The sequence below is a fragment of the Schistocerca gregaria genome, chromosome 1 (assembly GCF_023897955.1).
Source record: "Schistocerca gregaria isolate iqSchGreg1 chromosome 1, iqSchGreg1.2, whole genome shotgun sequence".
Lineage (NCBI taxonomy): Eukaryota > Metazoa > Arthropoda > Insecta > Orthoptera > Acrididae > Schistocerca > Schistocerca gregaria.
Window position 1 is genome coordinate 1,080,996,861 of NC_064920.1, and position 20,874 is coordinate 1,081,017,734.

Below are 20,874 nucleotides of genomic sequence, written 5' to 3' on the forward strand. Positions count from 1 at the left end.
TTGTTGTTGTTGTTGTTGTTGTTGTTGTCGTCATCTTCAGTCCTGAGACTGGTTTTATGCAGCTTTCCATGGTTATTTACATACTGTTCAGAAAAAGACTGAGCAGCTGTACCAGCTCAGGTAATGGTGACACATTTTAAAATAGCCCTCTGCTTAGTGTAAACAACTGGATAGATAAAAAATCTTCTCGCAAAGCAGCAACAGGAGAACAAATATATAAAATATATTGCAGTTTGCTAGCATTTTGAGCCAGTGGCTCCTCCTTCTGGCAGAAGGTTTGAAGGGGAAGGAAAAGGGGTGAGGGAAAAGGACTGGTGACATTTAGGAAAAGGGGTAGAATTTGGAAAAGTCACCCAGAACTCCGTGTCAGGGGAGACTTAACAGTCGGGATGAGAAGGAAAGACTGACTGTTGGGGACTGCATCGGATGAGACTGGAAAATATCTTAGCTTAAAGGAGAGGATAGAGCAACATGCAAGACAAGGACTACTGCTAAAACACCATGCAGGAGTTAATAAGAGCAAAAAGCTAAGTGTATTGGATGTGATCAAGGTGGCAGAGGGGTGGTGAAAAATACACACGTCATAAAATTAAATATGTAGAAAGCAAAAAGAGAGTGAGGTAAGAAATAGATACTGTAAAGAAATGCTGAGACTGAAGAAATTAATGTAAATTAAGGGCAGGTGGGAGGCAAGAACCAACGACATCATGTAGTGCAAGTTTCCACCTGCAGAGTTCTCAGAAACTGGTGTCTGGGGACAAGACTGCAGATGGCACATGTGGCGAAACAGGCACTGAGGTCACAACTGTCATGTTTTAGAGTGTGTTCTGCAACCAGATATTGTGTGTCACTAGTGTATGGCCTCTGCCTATGCCCATTCATTCTGGTAAGTTGGTGGTAGTCATGCCGATGTAAGAGGTCAAACAGTGTCTGCATAACACCTGGTATACAACTTCTTGTTTGATGGGGTACATTTTATACTGGCTTTTATGCAAATGCTGTGAAAATGTAAACTTTCACAGCCAGAAATGTCACAATTAATAAAATGTTCTGGGCTATTATGCTCTGGTGAAATGGATTTCACATTAAAACTCAATGTTTCATCCCTATCTGCAGAGGCCATTTTCAAGGGGGATCGTAGCTTCTTTGAATGCGCAATTCACATCCTGGCTCAGTAGCGAGCCATGAGAATTTTAATGTGAAATTGATTCGAGCACAGTATAACACAGCCTGGAACATTTTATTAATTATGCAAACATTGTTTGGCCTCTTATGTTGGCATGACTACCACCAAGTTATCAGTTAGGGTGAATGGGAACAGGTAGAGAATGTATACTGGCAACACACGATATCCTGTTGCAAAGCATGTTCTACAACATGACATTCATGACCTAAGCACCTGTTTCACCGCACGTGTTATCTGAATTCTTCCCCCTGACATCAGTTTTGGTAGGTGGAAAAAGGCACTACATGATGTCATTGGTTCTCACCACCCACCTGGCCTTAAATTACATTAATTTCTTCAGTCTCAGAATTTCTTCACAGTAACTATTCCTCTCTTCATTTACTTTTTATTTTCTACTTACTTCATTTTCTGACTTGCCTATTTTTTCACTGTCCCTCTCCTACCTCTATCACATCCAAAGCACTTCGCTTTTTGTTCTTATTAACTCCTTTACGATGTTTTAGCAGTAATACTTGTCTTGCATATTACCCTCTTCCACCTTTACGCTCCCAGGTTTTCCGATCTTGTCCACACATCCCTAGCAACCAGTCTATCCTTCTGTCCTCACCCCATTTGGTAAGTCTCCCCTGACCCGGAGTTCTGTGCGACATTTCTGAGCTCTAATCCTTTTCCTAAATGTCACTAACCATCTCATTCAGCTGCTTTCCTTCCTCTTCAGTCCTTCTCCTGGAAGAAAAACCCACTAGCTCCAAAAGCTAGCAAACTCTCATATGTTTTATATGTGTGTTCTCCAGCCACTGATTGGTGATTAGTTTTTTTATCTATCCAATTACTTATATTTTCAAAAATTGATTATTTTTGTTGATCTACTACTAAGTATCTGTTGCTGTTTACTGTTTCATTGTTCTGCTCACCATGGAAGATCACAAGTCCACAGTCCCTTGTCACTACTGACAGTTACCATCCCATTATTACTTTGGCTTTGTCTCAATTCTCAGGTTAACAGCCACCACCGACAAAGGTCTAGACTACATTTTATTCACATTTCCATACCATTAAATTCAATTTCTGACATTAACATGTACTACTATTCTATTTCCTTGGTTCAGTCATTACAAAGTGTGTCGGCATAACCTCATGACTGTCAGGCACTTACTTCTTTAGTATTATGTAGTCTATCACTATGAGCTGTTCCTTAGAGTCAAGTTCTACCAGATATGTACCACTTCCAGTTTGTATTATGTGACTCTGAATCTTGTGTGCATCATCAGCAATTTAGAGCGTTTGCACTTTTAGTTCCAGTTCTTACTGTCTGTATTCTTGATAAATTTTTTGACCCAAACTTCTGTTGTCTCACAATGTATTTGTTTTCACATTTCTTAAACAAGATTTACATCATCTAATCTACTGTTTATTTTTTTAAGTATATTGTGGTTGTTTTAACTTCATCTTGATTTATTCATGCTGCTAACCTGATGTTTGTTATTTATATCGTTTGGCCAGAAAAGTTTTCTCTTCCAATGAAATACAATATGACATTTGAAGTGTATCTTCACATGTAAGAAACTCTGTTCGCCACAAACCTTCACAATCAGTCTAGCAACATATTATAATGTTTTTTACAGCATCAGGCCACCATTCTTTTATTAAGTGACTCCACTTCAATCTGGTAACTACTTTATACTGATTTCTGGCAAAAAAATACTAATGTGGCACTGCATACAATTAAAGAATACTGATTTCACGAAATATGACACACGGACAACAGATTCTAACCTGAGATCTCGTGGTTCCAGAGTTTGGGCTGCTAATCGCTCCAACATGTACTGAAGTGGAGGGTGAAGAGGATGCGTGTCTTCTTCAAGTGCTGCACGGCCGCATGCCAACAATTGTCCAGGTAGCCCAGCTTCACACATTATCTGCTGATTTCGCTCTGATCGAACAAGACTCTTCAGTACCTAGCACAAATAATACAAATATTTCTTTTCCCATTCTTTCACCAAATGATCAAACACATAAAACTAACTAATAATGAATTATGCCACAGTGCTTAAAAGCTATTTATTGCATATGAATTAGAAATTAATAATCTACTGGATACTGTAAAATGCAGATACACCTCAATACTACAATTGCCATATTTTTGTGGGTTCCACAATCCTACATAACCAGGTTTATGTACTTAAAGGACTCATCTCAAAACTGAGACAAGATCTGATCCTGCAACTCTGTCAACATGATGTTAAACCTTAATCTTTGTTTCTCTGATTACATGAACACAATCCTTTAGTTTCACACACAAAATGGAATGAGCACTGCAAGGTCATTTTTGATAGTCACTTTTTGGTTGGCTGAAATTACTGAAGTCACTCAACAACTGATGGCTTGAAATTGCTACATTACTCCAGACAAGTATAAAGACATTATTTTAACTTGTAACACTTTTTAAGAAAAGCTGTCAATCTCTCTACATATGAGGCAGCAGACCACACACACATAAGAGACAGTTGTAATTGGCAAGCTTTCGGAGCTAGTGGCTGCTTCTTCAGGCAGAAGGTTGAAGGGGAACAAAGAAGGGTGAAGGAAAAGGAGATTACTGCTTAAACATCATGCATGAGTTAATAAAAGTGAAAAGCTAAGTGCATTGTATGTAACAGAGGTGGGAGGGGAGGGGGGGGGGGGGGGGGGGGGAGGGGAGGTGCAGTGAAAAAATAGATGGGAAAGGCAATGAAAGATGTAGAAAATTAAAACAGAGTGAAGCAAAGAATAGTTACAGTGAACAAACATCTACATCTACATAATTACTCTGCAATTCACACTTAAGTGCCTGGCAGAGGGTTCATTGCATCATTTTCATACTACTTCTCTACCATTCCACTCTCAAATGGCGCATGGGAAAAAGAAACACCTAAATCTTTCCGTTCGAGCTCTGATTTCTCTTATTTTATTATGACGATCATTTCTCCCTACGTAGGTGGGGGTCAACAAAATATTTTCGGATTTGGAAGAGAAAGTTGGTGCCTGAAATTTCATAAATAGATCTCGCCACAAAGAAAACAGCGTTTGTTTCAGTGACTGCCACTCCAACTCGCGTATCATATCAGTGACACTCTCACCGCTATTGCGTGATAACATGAAACGAGCTGCCCTTCTTTGCACTTATTTGATGTCCTCCGTCAATCCTACGTGATAAGAATCCCATACTGTGCAGCAATATTCCCGCAGGGGACAGATAAGTGTAAAGTAGGCTGTCTCTAGTGGGTTTGTCAGATCTTCTAAGTGTTCTGCCAAAAAAGCGCAGTATTTGTTTTGCCTTCCCCACAATATTACCTATGTGGTCTTTCCAATTTAAGTTGCCCGTAACTGTAATTCCTACGTTTTTAGTCGAATTGACAGCCGTTAGATTTGTGCGATTTATCTTATACCCAGAATTTATCGGATTTCTTTTAGTACCCATGTGGATGACCTCACACTTTTCTTTGTTTAGTGCCAATTGCCACTTATTGCACCATACAGGAATTCTCTCTAGATCATGTTGTAATTGGAATTGGTCGTCTGATGATTTTACTACAAAGTAAATTAAAGCGTAATCTGCAAACAATACAATCTAAGGGGCTGTTCAGATTATCTATCACCTGGATCATTTATGTAAATTGGGAGTAGCAGAGGGCCTATGACACTACCTTGTGGGACGCCAGATATCACTTCTCTTCTACTCAATGATTTACCGTCTATCACTACGAACTGTGACCTCTCAGGGAGGAAATCATGACTCCAGTCACACAACTGAGACGATACTTCATATGCACGCAATTTGATTTATAGTCGCTTGTGTGGAACGGTGTCAAAAGCCTTCTGGAAATCTAGGAATATGGAATCGATCTGAGATCCCTTGTCGACAGCATTCATTACTTGATGGGAATAAAGAGCTAGCTGTGTTGCACAAGAACGATATTTTCTGAATCCGTGTTGATTATGTATCAATAACTCATTTTCTTCAAGGTGATTCATAATGTTCGAGTACAGTATATGCAACAAAATCCTACTGCAAATTGAGGTCAGTGATATGGGTTTGTAATTCAATAAGTCACTCCTATTTTCCCTCTTGAATATTGGTGTGACCTGTGCTACTTTCCAGTCTTTAGGAACAGACCTTTCGTCAAGTGAGCTGTTGTATATGATTGCTAAGAAAGGTGCTATTGTGTATGCATACTCTGAAAGGGTCTTGACTGCTTTACCATCTGGTTGATTTGAATTGTTTCACAACACCTAAGATATCTTCTTTTATGTCACTCACACTAACAACTGTTCTGGTTTCAAATTCTGGAATATTTACTTTGTCTTCTCTCATGAAGGAATTACGGACAACTGTATTCAGTAACTCGGCTTTAGTGGCACCCTCATCGGTAACATTTCCATCGCTACCGCGCAGTGACGGTATTTACTGTTTTCTTGCCACTCGTGTACTTTACATATGACCAGAATCTCTTTGGGGTTTCTACCATATTTTGAGACAATGTTTCATTGAGGAAACTATTAAAAGCATCTCACATTGACATTAAATTTCAAGCTTCCGTGACACTTTGCCAGTCTTGGGAATATTGCGTGCTTCTGAATTTGGCTTGCTTTTTTCGTTGCTTCTGCAACAGTGTTCTGACATGTTTTGTGCACCGTGGTGGATCAGTCTCATATCTTATCAACTTATGCGGTATGAATCTATCTATTGCTGTCGACACTGTATCTTTGAATTTTAGCCATTTCTGGTCTACACTTACATAATTAGCTTGGAAGGAATGGAGACACTCTTAGGAAGGCATCAAGCGAATTTTTATCTACTGTTTTAAATAGGTATATTTTGCATTTATTTATAGTGGTTTTGGTTGATATAGTTTTGAGCCCCGTTACAATCACCTTGTGTTCAGTAATCCCTGTTTCTGTCATGACGGTCTCTATTAGATCAGGATTATTTGTGGCTAAGAGGTCAAGTGTGTTTTCGCAACCATTTACAATTCATGTGGGCTCATAAACCAGTTGTTCAAAGTAATTCTCAGGGAAAGCATTTAGTACAATTTCGGAAGATGTTTTCTGTCTACCACCGGCTTTGAACATGTATTTTCGGCAACAAATCGAGGGTACATTGAAGTCTCCAACAATTATAACTGTATGAGTGGGCTACTTATTTGTAATGAGATTCAAGTTTTCTTTGAACCATTCAGCTATTATATCATTTGAGTTGGGGGGTCGGTAGAAGGAGCCAATTATTATTTTGGTACAGCTGTTGAGTATAACCTCTACCCATAGCAATTTGTAGATACTATCTATTTCAACTTCACTACAAGATAAACTGCTACCAACAGACACAAACACATCACCACCTACTTTACTTAATCTATCACTTATGAACAGTGTTTGTGCCTTTGTAAAAATTTAGACAGAATTTATCTCCGGCTTTAGCCAGCTTTCTGTTCCTATAACGATTTCAGCTTCAGTGCTTTCTATCAGCACTTGAAGCTCTGGTACTTTTGCAACACAGCTACGACAATTTACGACTACAATACCGACTGTTGCTTGATCGGTTCCTGTCATTTCTTTGTCCTGTACTCTTTGAGACTGGAGCCCTTTTTGATCTTTCCTGAGACAGACTAACCTTAAAAAAAATGCCCAGTCCACAGCACACAGCCCCTGCTACCCGTGTAGCCGCCTCCTGTGTGTAGTGGACACCTGACGTATTTAGTGGAACCTGAAACCCCACCACCAAATGGCGTAAGTCGAGGAATCTGCAGCCTACACAGTCGCATAACTGTCTGAGCCTCTGATTCAGACCCTCCACTCGCCTCTGTACCACAGGTCCGCAATCGGTCCTGTCGGTAATGCTGCAAGATGGTGAGTGGTGGTGGTTAGTGTTTAATGTCCCGTCGACAACGAGGTCATTAGAGACGGAGCGCAAGCTCGGGTTAGGGAAGGATTGGGAAGGAAATCGGCTGTGCCCTTTCAAAGGCACCAACCCGGCATTTGAATGAAACGATTTAGGGAAATCACGGAAAACCTAAATCAGGGTGGCTGGAGACGGGATTGAACCGACGTCCTCCCGAATGCGAGTCACAAGATGGTGAGCTCTGCCCTCATCTCGCTAGCAAGACTGGCAGTCTTCACCAACTCATATAGCCGTAGGAAACCAGAGAGAATCTTTCCCAATCTATAGTAACACACATGATTAGTGCAAACATGAGCCACCACCTGCAGTTGCCTGCACCCTGTACTCTTCATGGCATCCGGAAGGACTATTTCCACATCTTGGGTGACTCTGCACAGTATGCACACAAAGGGCACATTGGCTTTCTTCCCGTCCTTAGCTGCCATATCCCTAAGGGGATCTATCAGTGAGCAGTTCCAACCTGTTACGGAGATGTAAGGGTACAGCCTTGCAGCCAGCACCAACTTTCACCTTCTGTCCAGGGATTCGTGACCCCACCACAGTGAGCTAATCATCGTTAGGCAAGTATCAACCGGCAGAAACGTTTGAATGAGAGGGCACAGTGGCATCAGAGATCCCTGGTAATATTACAGGTTCCAGAGGCACCAAAGCGCTCACCTCGGGTGTCCCAATGTCACCGCAGCCCAGGGCAACAACCTGGAGCCGGTCGACCACGGCCAACACAGATTCCAGCTGTTTACTGATGGTGGCCAATTCCCCCTGAATCCGTACACAATAGGCGCATTCCCTATCCATCCCTAACAATTTTTTTCCTCTCTTTTATCTCAGAAGCTGTTCAAAACAAACAGATTACTGACAATTACAGTATTTACTTGAATCTAAGCCGCACTTTTTTCCGGTTTTTGTAATCCGAAAAACCGCCTGCGGCTTAGAATCGAGTGCAAAGTGGAAGTTCTGAAAAATGTTGGTAGTCTAGGTGTTGCCACAACTAACTTCTGTTGTCTAATATATGTAGCACTTCGCAGACACAAAGATAAATACTGGCACCCACCAAAACCTCTGCATCAGTAAATAAATTTTAAAAAAAGGTGGAAGATGAGCTTTTTTTCTCCGCCCTGAGTTTCAACCACTGCATTTTCATACATTATCCAACAAAGTAAATACAAATTCTGTATTGTTCATCTTCGAATGTAGCAGCATTTCAATGCACTACGAAAATCTGACTGGCAGGACTGTTTGGGATGTTTGTCAGTATGGCCAACTCTGGGTTCTGATTTTTTTCCTACCTGTGAGAAGGGATGGTTGCTAATAGGAACTTTTAAAATGTGAATCACATGCAGTAGTCTCTTCACCATAATAATAATAATAATAATAATAATAATAATACAAATATAAACATTTTGCCATGTATTGTTTCATGTTTGCTGCTATCTCACTTAAATCCTGTCTGCCTAATAAACTACGAAACTAGAGTGAGACTACAGCGAACGCAGAAGAATATACAAATCATGTCGTGTTTATATTCGTATTATTCTTATGCCGACAAGTGATACAGTCAGAAATGAAGCACGGCAACAAATCTAAGATGACTCTAATTTCTGTGCAGAATGTAATGTACTAAAGAGGTGTCTGCAACGATTTTCAAGTAGAGAAAAATTTTTGCTAAACTCTCATTCAGAACATCTTCTAACATACACAGTCTATTATTTGGTTCTTGTTGATCATTATCAAAGAAAGCAGCATTGTAAGTAACAACAAATAGCAGTCTCTTGTCATTGTTTCGCTAATGAGACGATTCCTCTCTCACTCTTTTTTTTAATTGTAAGCAGCAGTAGCCCACACAAAAGCAAGCCATGCCGCGAGTCGCATCAGAATGCGACAAACAATGCATGACACAGTACAGTAATGCATTTTCAGCTTTGAGTGACGTAAACACCTATAACAAAGAGAACGGCATTTATCAGATCAAAGAAAAAATAAGCAATCAATTCAAACCAGACGAAGCACGTGAAAAAGGAAGGGTACCCGTATAAATACGGACGGAGCGCTTGACGCATAGCAATGGCTACCTGGTAAAGCTTAACTGCTAAGCTTACGACTCGAACCAAACTACTATAGCTCTATCGTCTTTCATTTGACCTAAATTGTGTCTCATATTACAATGGACCAACTTTGTTTCGATTTGGAGGTGCGGCCTAAAACTTTTCTCTCCCCTTGAATTTCGAGTCTCAGATTCCAGGTGCGGCTTAGATTCGGGAAATTTTTTTTTCCTTGATTTCGAGTCTCATTTTTCAGGTGCAGCTTAGATTCGAGTGTGGCTTAAATTCGAGTAAATAGAGTACATGAATTTACACTACACAGGTAGTAAAACTCAATGCTGCAAGTCTCAAATACTATAACAGGCCCAAAATTTGTGAATTAAACTATGCAAGTACCCAAAAACATGCAAAGAAATTAAGAATTAAACTATAAAACAAAAAAGTGAGCTAAGAGTGTGATTTGCTGCTGGCTGTTGCTTATCCAAAGGTAGGAGGGAGCTCACTCAAATGCTGAGACGGAAGAGTTTTGATAGTGCAAAGGCATGTTTTCAAAAAGAATTGCAAGTTTTCTAATTTTTCCAACTTTTTCCTTGGTTTTTTTTATTTATCTATCTTTTGCCTCTCCCACTATTTCTAACTCTCCAAACTGCCCTCTCTTGCTATGATGAATACCATCTCATACTACATCCATTCTTTTCGAAAACATGCCTGTGCACTATCAAAACTAAGGCCCCACATTCTTTTCTCTGAAACTTGCTTGTCCCTTGGAGTTACTCCAAAAGGCCTAACACTGAAAGTCCCTATTTCCCCATCTGCAAAATCCTGCAGTTATCTGCTCCTCATGTTTCCTTGAATGGTATCATCTGCCAAGCCAACTTCAAACTGCAACAACATGCCAGACTTCACCTCAGAAAGCCATCCCACCTTCTCCTAAAGTACCTGAACAATTGTATTTTCCTTCCTGTCCCTCTGCAGCTCCCTAAACAGCCACACCATCAACTACCACTCCTCTCCAACAAACAGAGCTTCGCCAACCTCCTTAACATCCCTCAGCCTTCACCACTGACTCCCAGACCAAGAATAACGCATAGTCCCAAGAATCAGTCACAACAGTACAGTGTCCTTAACCTCTCGTCTAAAGTACTCTCCCCTCCTGAATTATCTGTATTGTCTAAGGGCCTCGCTTTCAGTCCTAAACCTTTATTTGACCATGCTGCTTTTGTAAAGGACCGCCTTTCATTCGCACATAATATCCATTTGAAATATCACTTTGCAACCCAACCCCAAAACCTTTCCAACAGCAAGCCTGACATTGAACCCTGTCTTGAACAGTTCAGACCATGATCCCAACTTGATCAACCACCTCTACCTCAAAATCATCCCTTACAAGCCTTCAAAGAATTCCTTACACCCACCATTGCTTCACAACCCTTCCTCAAATCCCTACAACATGACCCTAACCAAACCTGTCTTCTGCAAAGCTCCAGGCTCTATGTTCCCTAAAAGCTGATGAATCCATCAATATCCTCCCATCTGACAAAGGATCTACCACTACATTACTTGACCGAAAGAAGTACATTAGTGAAGGTCTACACGAGCAGTCTGACACCTCTACTTGCAGTGTCGGCCATCAAAATTCCATAACTGTGATTCAAATTCACCTACAGTCCCTCCTTAAAACCTCAGGCCCCTCACAAGCACTAACACCTCCGTCCACAGAACTTCTCACCCCTCTCAAAACCACGCAACCCCACCATTTACCTTCTTCCTAAGATCCACAAACCCAATCATCCTGGCCATCCTATAGCTGCTGGCTTCAAAGCACCTACCGAACGTATATCTGCCTTAGTTGTTCAACACTTGCAATCCATAGTAGACTCTCCTCCTAAATCATAGATACCAAACATTTCCTAGATCGTCTGAAATCTGTGCCTGCCACACTCGCACCACATACCTAGTTTGTCACCATTGATGCCACCTACCTCTATACCATCATCCCCCACATACATGGCCTGTCTGCTGCTGAACATTTCCTCGGTCAGCATCCAGCTGATTCCAAACCTATGACATCCTTCCTACTCACCTTAATCAACTTTATACATACCAACAACTACTTCATCTTTGAGGGGCAAACAACAAACAGATCAGGGGGTACAGCCGTGGGAACCAGGATGGCTCCTTCCTATGCCAAACTTTTAATGGGTCACTTGGAAGGGGCTTTCCTGGAATCCATAAGTCTTCAGCCCCTGGTTTGGTTTAGATACATTGATGACATCTTTGTCATATGGGCTCATGGTGAGGCTGACCTGCAAAAATTCCTGGGATCTCTGAATACCTTCTCTTATTTAAATTTCACATGGTCCTACTTTGAATCCCATGCCACTTTCCTTGATGTTGATCGCATCCTCACCAAAGGCTAACTACACACTTCCAACCACATTAAATCTACGAACAAATAACAGTACTGAGATTTTGACAGTTGCCTTCCCTTCCATGTCAAATGCTGTCTACCTTACAGCCTTGATATTCAAGGCAAACATATTTGTTCAGATACAAACTCTTTATAGCAATACACCACCACTCTCATCTCAGCCTTTGGTGGACGTGATTACCCCACCAGCCTAGTTAAAAATCAGATTTCCCAGACCGTCACATCTAATCCTGGTACTGCTGGTCACTCCACAAAACAGCTTTGAAATAGTGCCATGAAATGAGATCCATTCTGTTTGAAATAGCTTTCCATTGCCCTCCCAATTTCCACAATATTTTTGTCAGACCCTATGCTGCTTCTGCACCCATCTCCCTACCCTAAAACTCCTACCCCTGTGTCCATCCCCACTGCAAGACTTGCCCTATGCACCCTTCTACCATCACCTATAATAGCCCTGTAACTGGCAAAACATGTACTATCAAAGGGAGAGTCACCTACAAAATGACATGTCATATACCAGCTATTATGTAAACACTTTCAGCCTTATACATCGGCATGACTACCACAAAATTATCAATTGGGATGAATGGTCATAGGCAGAGGGTGTATACTGGCAACTCGCAATATCCTGTTGCATAGCATGCTCTACAACCTGACATTTGTGACATCGGTGCCTGTTTCACCACACACGCCATATGGATTCCCCCCCCCCCCCCCCCCCCCAATGTTTCTGAATGTTTTGGGCACAAAATATGTAGCAGAAAAGTTCATTAAGAATTGTTAAATTTCGACCAAAAATGATGAGTAGACATTGCTCAGGAATTGCTGAATGAAGTTGACAACTTCTAAAGGAAAAAGATTACAAAACATGGGTATATGGGATGTCAAAACCAAGGACCAATCGTCCTAATGGAAACTGCCTGAGGAGTAAACAACGAAATATTAATTAAGTTTGATCACATATGAAGGTTCTTCTCACTGTTTTCCTTGACTACAATGGGATAGTGCAGCTTAAGATCCTGCCTCATGGTCACATTGTCAACAAGGAATATCACCTGGAAGTTATGAGCTGCTTGCATGAAGAAAAGAACCGGAATTATGGTAAAACCACTTGTGGAAATGGCATCACAACACTGCTCCTGCTTGCATCTCAATGTGCTTGTTCATAATTTTTTGGCAACAACACATTGTGTTGCTTCGGCCACCGTATTCGCCAGACACGGTCCTCTGTGACTTCTTTCTATTCCCAAGGCTGAAGAGAACCATGAAAGGATGTCGTTTTGGCACCACTGATGAGATAAAAACAGAATCACTGAAGAAGCTGAACACTATAATGGCAAAGTGAGTTTCAGAAATGCTTCAAAGATTGTGGAAAGCACTGGTATAAGTGTATCATATCTGAGGGGGACTACTTTGAAGGAGACAATGTTGTTACTGATGAATAAATAAAGATTATTTATGAAAAACAAAAATTACTTTTTGATCACACCTCATACCTCCTTTTCAGATAAAAGTAAGTTAATCAAGTAATTCACACCACATTGTTTAAAGGGTTTTGGTGGAACAATATGTGGTTCACCATGAGGTTTCTAGGTATTATACATAAAAAGCACAGTGTAAGTGTGTATGTATGTCCATGATCTCCCCCCAAACCTCTGGATCAATTTCAACCAAATTTGGCACAGAAACAGTATGCATCACATATATCAGCACTGTAGGATTTATAACCACCTAGATCCAACAGGAGCACAGATACGGCCAAAAATGTGTTCTTCCCAGGCTCTCGTATAGAGGCTGTTTTGCATGACAAGCATGTTGTGTGGGAACAATATCGGCCTGCAAACCTACACATTAGGAGCAAGAAAAGGTTTTCTGGGCCCCAACATGTAACCTGCCCTGCAGGAAAGGAATGTTATGGGAGTAGTATCGGCCTGCTTTATGGAACTATATTTCAGGGGCTACATGAGCTAAAGAGCATGGCTGGGGACAGATTAAGATGGACAGAGGAGGGGATGGACAGGCAAGGAGGGGAGGAAATGGACAGAGACAGAGTATTAGAGAGAGAGAGAGAGAGAGAGAGGGGGGGGGGGGGGGTCATGAGGCAGGTGGAAGGTGTAGAGATGTAGTGGGCAAGTGGAAAAGGAAGAGGAGAAGACAGGGTGTAAAGAAAGAGAGGAAGGATGATTGGTCAGAGGGAAGGGGGAGAAAGATATGGTCAGAGAAGATGGGTGGAGAAAATGGACAAAGAGAGGGGGAGGACGAGATGAAGAGACAGAGAGAGCGAGGAGAATGTGGTGGACAGGGAGAGGGAAGAAGAGGGAGACACAGAGAGAGCCAGGTATAGGTGTGTTCAGAATACGTGTTGAATACATATATGGGTGAAACGATGGGGAACAGGACAGTATTCCACGAATGTTTCAGACTTATCAATTATTTATGGCAGTGGAGTCAAGTATGAAATAATTATGATGTGGCAAGGGACTAGTTAGTAGCAAATGAGTTGTCTCCTTCCAGTGTCAGGGCTTTCAAATTTTTTCCTCCCCTCCAGCACCTCTGCATATACCATCCCAATTTGTTCCTCAACTTCATCCAAATTAAACAATCTTGAAAAATTCCAACAATTAGAGATTCATCAGTTCTTTTAAAATTGTGTGTGTGTACAGCCTCACTCCAGTTGTTACTACTGTGGCAAGTAGTATGAAGATATTTCTTTTCTGTTACAAATATTCTTAATTTTTCTTTTTTATTTTAATTCTCGCTATAATCTGTATTAAAAAATGTGAAAATCCTACACACACATGACACTCAACACTGAATATTTAAAACAGGACTGGAAACTGTTAAACATGAGCAAGGTATAGTCCTACAGATGTCACAGGTTTATGCTTTTAGATTTTTTTGATATAATCTTTGCTCCCCCCATTAATAGTGGACCTTGCCACCATCTCATGGTGGACACGGGGAGGAGGGGCAAGGGTTACGTGCCTCAATCCTTAACAATGCAGATGGCCATTCTTCAACAGTGATTACATTGGAGGGGTATCTGTGCAGAGGCCAGACTAGTCTTTGGCTCCTGAAGATGGGAAGCAGCTTTCTAAATAATTTCAGGGGCAATAGTCAGAAAGATTGAGTGATCTAGCCTTGGAACATCAGCCATCATAGCCTTGTTATGTTGGTGCTGCAAATGGCTGAAAGTAAGTGCAAACTATGTTGGTACATTTCACCAATGACATGCTGGTCTACTGTATGATGATGGCAGCATCCTCTTGGGTAAAACTTCCAGAGGTCAAATGGTATTTCATTTAGATTCCAGAAAGGGACTACTCAGTAGGATGTTGTCATCAGGTACAACTAATATAGCTTTTTCCTGGTCAGAACATGGAATTCTAGAGTCCTTAATTGATTATGTAAGTTCAACAATTTAAAACAAAAGATCAATAGTTTAAACTTAGATATAGTGGGAGTGAGAAGTTAACAGTAAGAACAGAACTTTTCATCTGGTGAGTATGTGGTTATAAAATACAAAATCAAATAAAGATAATGCCGGAATAGGTTTAATAATGAATAAGAAAATAGAGATGTGGACAAGTTACTATGACTATCATAGTGAATTCTTTATTGTAGCCAAGACAAACACAAAGCCACATTCACCACAGTACAAGTTCATATGCTTACTAGAGCTCCACAGATGAAGATTGAGGGAAACAAGAGACTACTTCAAAAATACGTGAATTCTTTAGTTAAAGAATGCCCTCTATAATTATGAGGCCATGAAAATTTCTCATTGTCCTCATAGTTTGCCCTCTGTTTTATATCCCTTCCATAAACCAACACATATTTCTACACTTTGCTGATTCATGCCATCAATTTCAGAGGGGTTTCACTCATTTGGTCATAGATTTGACAGTACAAGTCACAGCCTTCACTAAAATACAACAATGTAAGTCATAATACGTTTAAAGATACATTTTATATTGGAAAAAACATACTGAATGCATCATATGGTAGCTGGCGGATATGACATCAGGCAAGGGGGCAGAATGTAGCTCTGAGAGCAAGGAGTGCTTGGCTGCCACGGGGGTAACATCTGTTGTATAAGATCATGAATGGTTCCAATACATGTGTTCAGTGGAGATCAATCAGTCACAATTATTCTTCAATGTTTAACAGTTTCTATTTCTATAAACTAGCTTTGTTTGCCCGATGGACTATATAACAACAAAAATAATCAATTACTGACAATATAACGTAATTACACAGATAAAAAAAAATCTACTCACCAAGTGATAGCAGGAGAAACACACACACACACACACACACACACACACACACACACACAAGTTTAACTTATGCAAGTGTTCAGAGCCAGTGGCTCCTTCATCTGGCAGAAGAGTTGAACAGGAAGGAAGAGTGGTGAAGGAAAAGGACTGGAGAGATTTAGGAAATGGGGTACATTTCACAAAAGTCACCCAGAACCTCAGGTCAGGAGAGACGCATCGGAGTGATGAGAAGGAAAAACTGATTGTCGGGGACTGCACCGGGTGAGATTTGAACACCTGAGAGCTTAAAGGTGGAAGATACGGTAGTATGCAAGACAGAGATGACTATTAAAGCATCGTGCATGAGTTGATGAGAGTCAAATATTAACTGCATTGTACGTAACAGAGGTGGTGGGGCAGACGGCGAAAAATAGCCAAGTCAGAAAATGAAAAATGTAGGAAACTAAAATGGAGTGAGGAAAGAAGTAGTTACCATGAATAAATGCCGAGACAGAAGAAATTAACGTAAATTAACCACATGTTCTTGATTCTCACCACCCACCTGGCCTTAATTTACATTAATTCTTTCTGTTTCAGCATTTCCTCACAGTAACTACTACTTTATTCACTCCACTTTAATTTTCCACATCTTTCATTTTCTGATCTATTTTTTGCAGTCTCCCCTCCCACCTCAGTTACATACAATGCACTTAACTTTTCACTCTTATTAAGTCGTGCACCGTGTTTTAATAGTAATCTCTGTCTTACCCTATGTTCCACCTTTAAGCTCTTAGGTTTTCAAATCTTGTCCAGTTCAGTCCCCAACAAACAGTCTTTCCTTCTCACCCGTCTGTTAAATATACCTTGACCTGGGGTTCTGGGTGATTTTTCTGAACTATACCCCTTTTCCTTCCCCTTCAACTCTGCTGCTGAAAGAAGGAGCCACTGTCTCTGAAAGCTTGCATAATAAACATTATTACCTGTGTTTTCACCTGCCGCCACTTGGTGAGTAGATTTCTATATCTATACAATTACACTATATAGCTTTGTTTGTACCCCAAGGAAAACGTTATTCAATCTTCTTCACACAACACAGAGAGTGCATGGAGGGTGTGAAGTACCTGTTATTGAGTGATGCTAGTCCCTCAATTCACTGCACTGTCACTCACAAAGTTATTTTAATCAAAGAACAACATCATAGATGCTTACCTCTGAAGCATACATCTGCAATGTGAGTGACAACTGAGCACAGTCTTGATGGTGTATTGAAGGCAGGAGATGAAGCATGGCTACAACCACACCTGGGTGGACAATAATTGGGTCCGGCGCAGGTGGATTCAAGTTTAGAGAATTCACCACCGCACGACGAGCTGATACTGGTGACTCTGGAGGACGATTTGACTGGAAACACAATTCATATTAGATCCACAACAATCGACTGGGATCTAAACATGTTTGCAACTTATGACTATACACAATACTTTTCTCATCTTAAGCATATATAAGCATCCCCATAAGGTTAATTTACTGTTAAATAAATGGCTATAAATGGATTGCTTTCTACTTAAATTAAGTGTTGAATCAGATAACATACAGGATGGAACACAAAATACTGCTTTTGAAACATGGTGCACTATAAATGAAGTTATTGGTAAATAAGCAGTTTCATTTGTACTTGAAACATTTGAGTGCAATGGAGGGAGATCTCTCAAACAAACTCTAATAACATGCTAAAATACATGTCCAACCCATTTTTCCCAGTGCCAAACATGGAAAAACAGTACTGTTTGCTGATGACATTAACATTCTAAACAGTGAAGAGTCGCCAAGTGTACTAAAAGAGAAAGCTGAAAGTGGATAGAAGACAATAAATAACCCTAAGTGTAAAAAAAAAGACACCCATGAACAGCATTCATTTCGACATAAATAGAAAACTCAAAACAACAACTGTAATAACATAAATAGAAAACATCAACTCACTTTGTTTTACTGTACACTTACCACTATGTACCAACAGACAAACTGCTGCAAAACTCCTTATACGACACAAAGTAACATCAAATAAAATCTTCCAATTTGTATCAAATAATGACTTAAAATGCTATTGCAGAGAGGAAATGACTAAAATTTCCTTATTGCTGACGGCAAGCTGTGAACACCATACCGCAATGTACGCAACACAAAATTTTAGCTACTTTTGTATGAGATTACATTAAATGTTTTGTTTTTATATATGTCTAAAAAGGGTACCTTAGCTGTAATTCTTCTAATCATATAAAATAAACCTTCACACAGTTTGTCGTACTATGAAATGTGATGCACAGATAAATATTTTTGCATTAAAGGAAACTAGTTACTGAAAAGCAGACATGCTGCGTCATTGAGGGACACACAAAAATGAAAGAAAACTTGTTAGCTTTGGGAGTAATCCTTTTCGAGCTAAAGTACACACACACACACACACACACACACACACACACACACACACACACACACACACACACAACTTTTGTGCCCCCAGTGAAAGAATGAAAGAATTTCTGCTCTTGTTTGATCAATATATCCAACCAACTGCATGGAACTTAGCTCCCATATCAAAGCCACTGTCCACTTCCTTTACCAACTCTCCTCTATGCTCTAAATCCACCACCTCATTCCTCATACAACTCACTGATTACATCCTGACTCACAACTATTTTTTCTTTGGAGGGAAGGTATACAAACAAATCCTCAGCGCAGCCATGGGCACCCACTTGGTACCCTACTAAGCCAACATGTTTATGGGACATCTACAGAAAACCATCCTACCTTCCCAAAAATCCCAACCCCTAGTGTTATTCAGGTTCACTGATGATATCTTAATGACCTGGACTTAGGGCCAAGAGGTCCTATCCTCATTCCTTCACAACCTCAACACCTTCTCATTCACCCACTTTACCTGGCCCCCCTCAATCTGATGCGTCACCTTCTTGGATGTTGACCTCCATCTCTCTGATGGCTCCATCTACCCTTCTGTCCTTGTTAAACCCACTAGCCATGAACAGTGCCTTCATTCTGACATCTGTCATCCCTTCCACACCAAAAATTCCTACCCATACCTCCTAGCCACCTGTGGATGACATATCTGTAGTGACAAGAACTCGTTTGCCCAGTATGCTGAAGGTCTCACATACCGTATTTGCTCGAATCTAAGCCACACCTGAAAAATGAGACTCGAAATAAAGGAAAAAAAATTTCCCGTATCTAAGCCGCACCTGAAATTTGAGACTCGAAATTCAAGAAAAGTTTTAGGCCGCACCTCAAAATCGAAACAAAGTTGGTCCATTGCAATATGAGACACAATTTAGGTCAAATGAAAGACGATACAGTTACAGTAGTTTGGTTTGAGTTGTGAGCTTAGCAGTTACACTTTACCAGGTAGCCATTGCTATGCGTCAGGCGCTCCTTCTGTATTTATACGGTACCTTTTTCACGTGCTTCGTCTGGTTTGAATCGACTGCTTATTTTGCTTTGATCTGATAAGTGCGATTTTCTTTGTTATACGTGTTTACGTGACTCTAAGCTAAAATGCATTACTGTACTGTGTCATGCATTGTTTGTCGCGTTCTGATAGTGCATGTTTACGGCCTGTCACCGCTCGCGGCATGGCTTGCTTTTGTGCACGCTACCACCACTTACAATAAAAAAAGAGAGAGATGAATCGTCTCATTAGTGAAACAACGGCAGGAGACTGTTATTTGTTGTTACTTACACTGCTGCTTTCTTTAATAATGATCAACAAGAACCAAATAATAGACTGCGTATGACAGAACATGTTCTGAACGAGAGTTAGGTGAAAATTTTTCTCCATTTGAAAATCTTTGCAGCCGCTTCTTTAGTACATCAAATTCTGCACAGAAATTAGTCATCTTAGATTTAAAAATCTAGTCAGATTTGTCTTTGTGATTGCACAGCCACTGCTGAGTGTTGTTCAAATGATTGCACAGCCACTGCTGAGTGTTGTTCAAATGATTGCACAGCCACTGCTGAGTGTTGTTCAAATGATTGCACAGCCACTGCTGAGTGTTGTTCAAGTTTGTCAAACTGTGTGTGTAGTTGATGTCATTTCTACTGACAACTTGTTTTAAATGTTGTCGGTGTACTGGCAGTCACTTGGTCGGTTGGAGCAGATCAGCAAGCAAGTCTCCGCATGGCCCAGTCGGCCGGGCCCGTTGGCGAGCTCTATGCAGTGTCGGATCATGTGGGGGCTATTCAGAGTGCTAAGAGGTTCGTGGTTCACTAACCACGAACATGAAAGTTGACTGGTGATTTTGTTACTGAAGCCACATCTGTTCACATTGTTCCCTTGGTTGTTGGTTTTCTGTTGGCTGTATTCCTGGGAGCAACAGCAAGTGTTCAATTTGGTGAAGATTTAGCTGCCATGTGGTGGAATTAACTATATTTGTTGGTTTGAAATTCAAGTGCACCAGCGGAAGTTTCTGCCTTGTTGCTGTTAGTATTCCGGATACCTGTCCTGGTCGCTGACGTAAATCAGACAGTGTCCTTCCTCACCTGTTGTCACTGTCCAACATGGTGTGTAATTTTGGATAGCTTAATGTATTGTGGACGGCTATGTCTGTAATGTTTTTGCTTTGGAATTCTCGTATAGTGGTCAGTGGTTAGCAATTTGTCTTGTCGGTGGGTCCCTGACTGTCTCTTGGTTGGGTTGCCAGTGGATAGAGAACAGTTGGACCGACTTCTTGTCTCACCTAAGCAAACGTTAAGATTTCAAGGACAGACCCAGCCCCCTGGAAACTTCTGAGTGCTGTTGCCTATACTGCCTTCTTATCAGCTTTTAATTGTGTATTTTTAATGGCTCATAGACAATGGTTGGAATTTGTATGCTTGTAATTGTGTTTTTTAAAACAAAGGCCTTCAACTGTTTTAAAAGTAAGTTTTTCTAAATTGGGCAAGTCTTACATTGTCTGAAGATAAAGCTTGGGCCTTCTGCCTGTTGAAAATTTATCCTATTGTTTTTAAAAGCA

General features: G+C 40.6%; 1 protein-coding gene across 1 annotated transcript in view; it reads right to left on the reverse strand.

Moving 5' to 3' along the window:
* Positions 1-20,874, reverse strand: part of LOC126281874 (WD repeat and FYVE domain-containing protein 3) — a 289,780-nt gene that overhangs the window by 170,937 nt on the left and 97,969 nt on the right. The window contains exons 16-17 of the mRNA XM_049981155.1: positions 17,060-17,251; positions 2,963-3,144 (exon numbers count right to left, since the gene is read on the reverse strand). Coding sequence (XP_049837112.1) covers positions 2,963-3,144; positions 17,060-17,251 — 374 coding nt within the window. The remainder of the gene's footprint in view (positions 1-2,962; positions 3,145-17,059; positions 17,252-20,874) is intronic.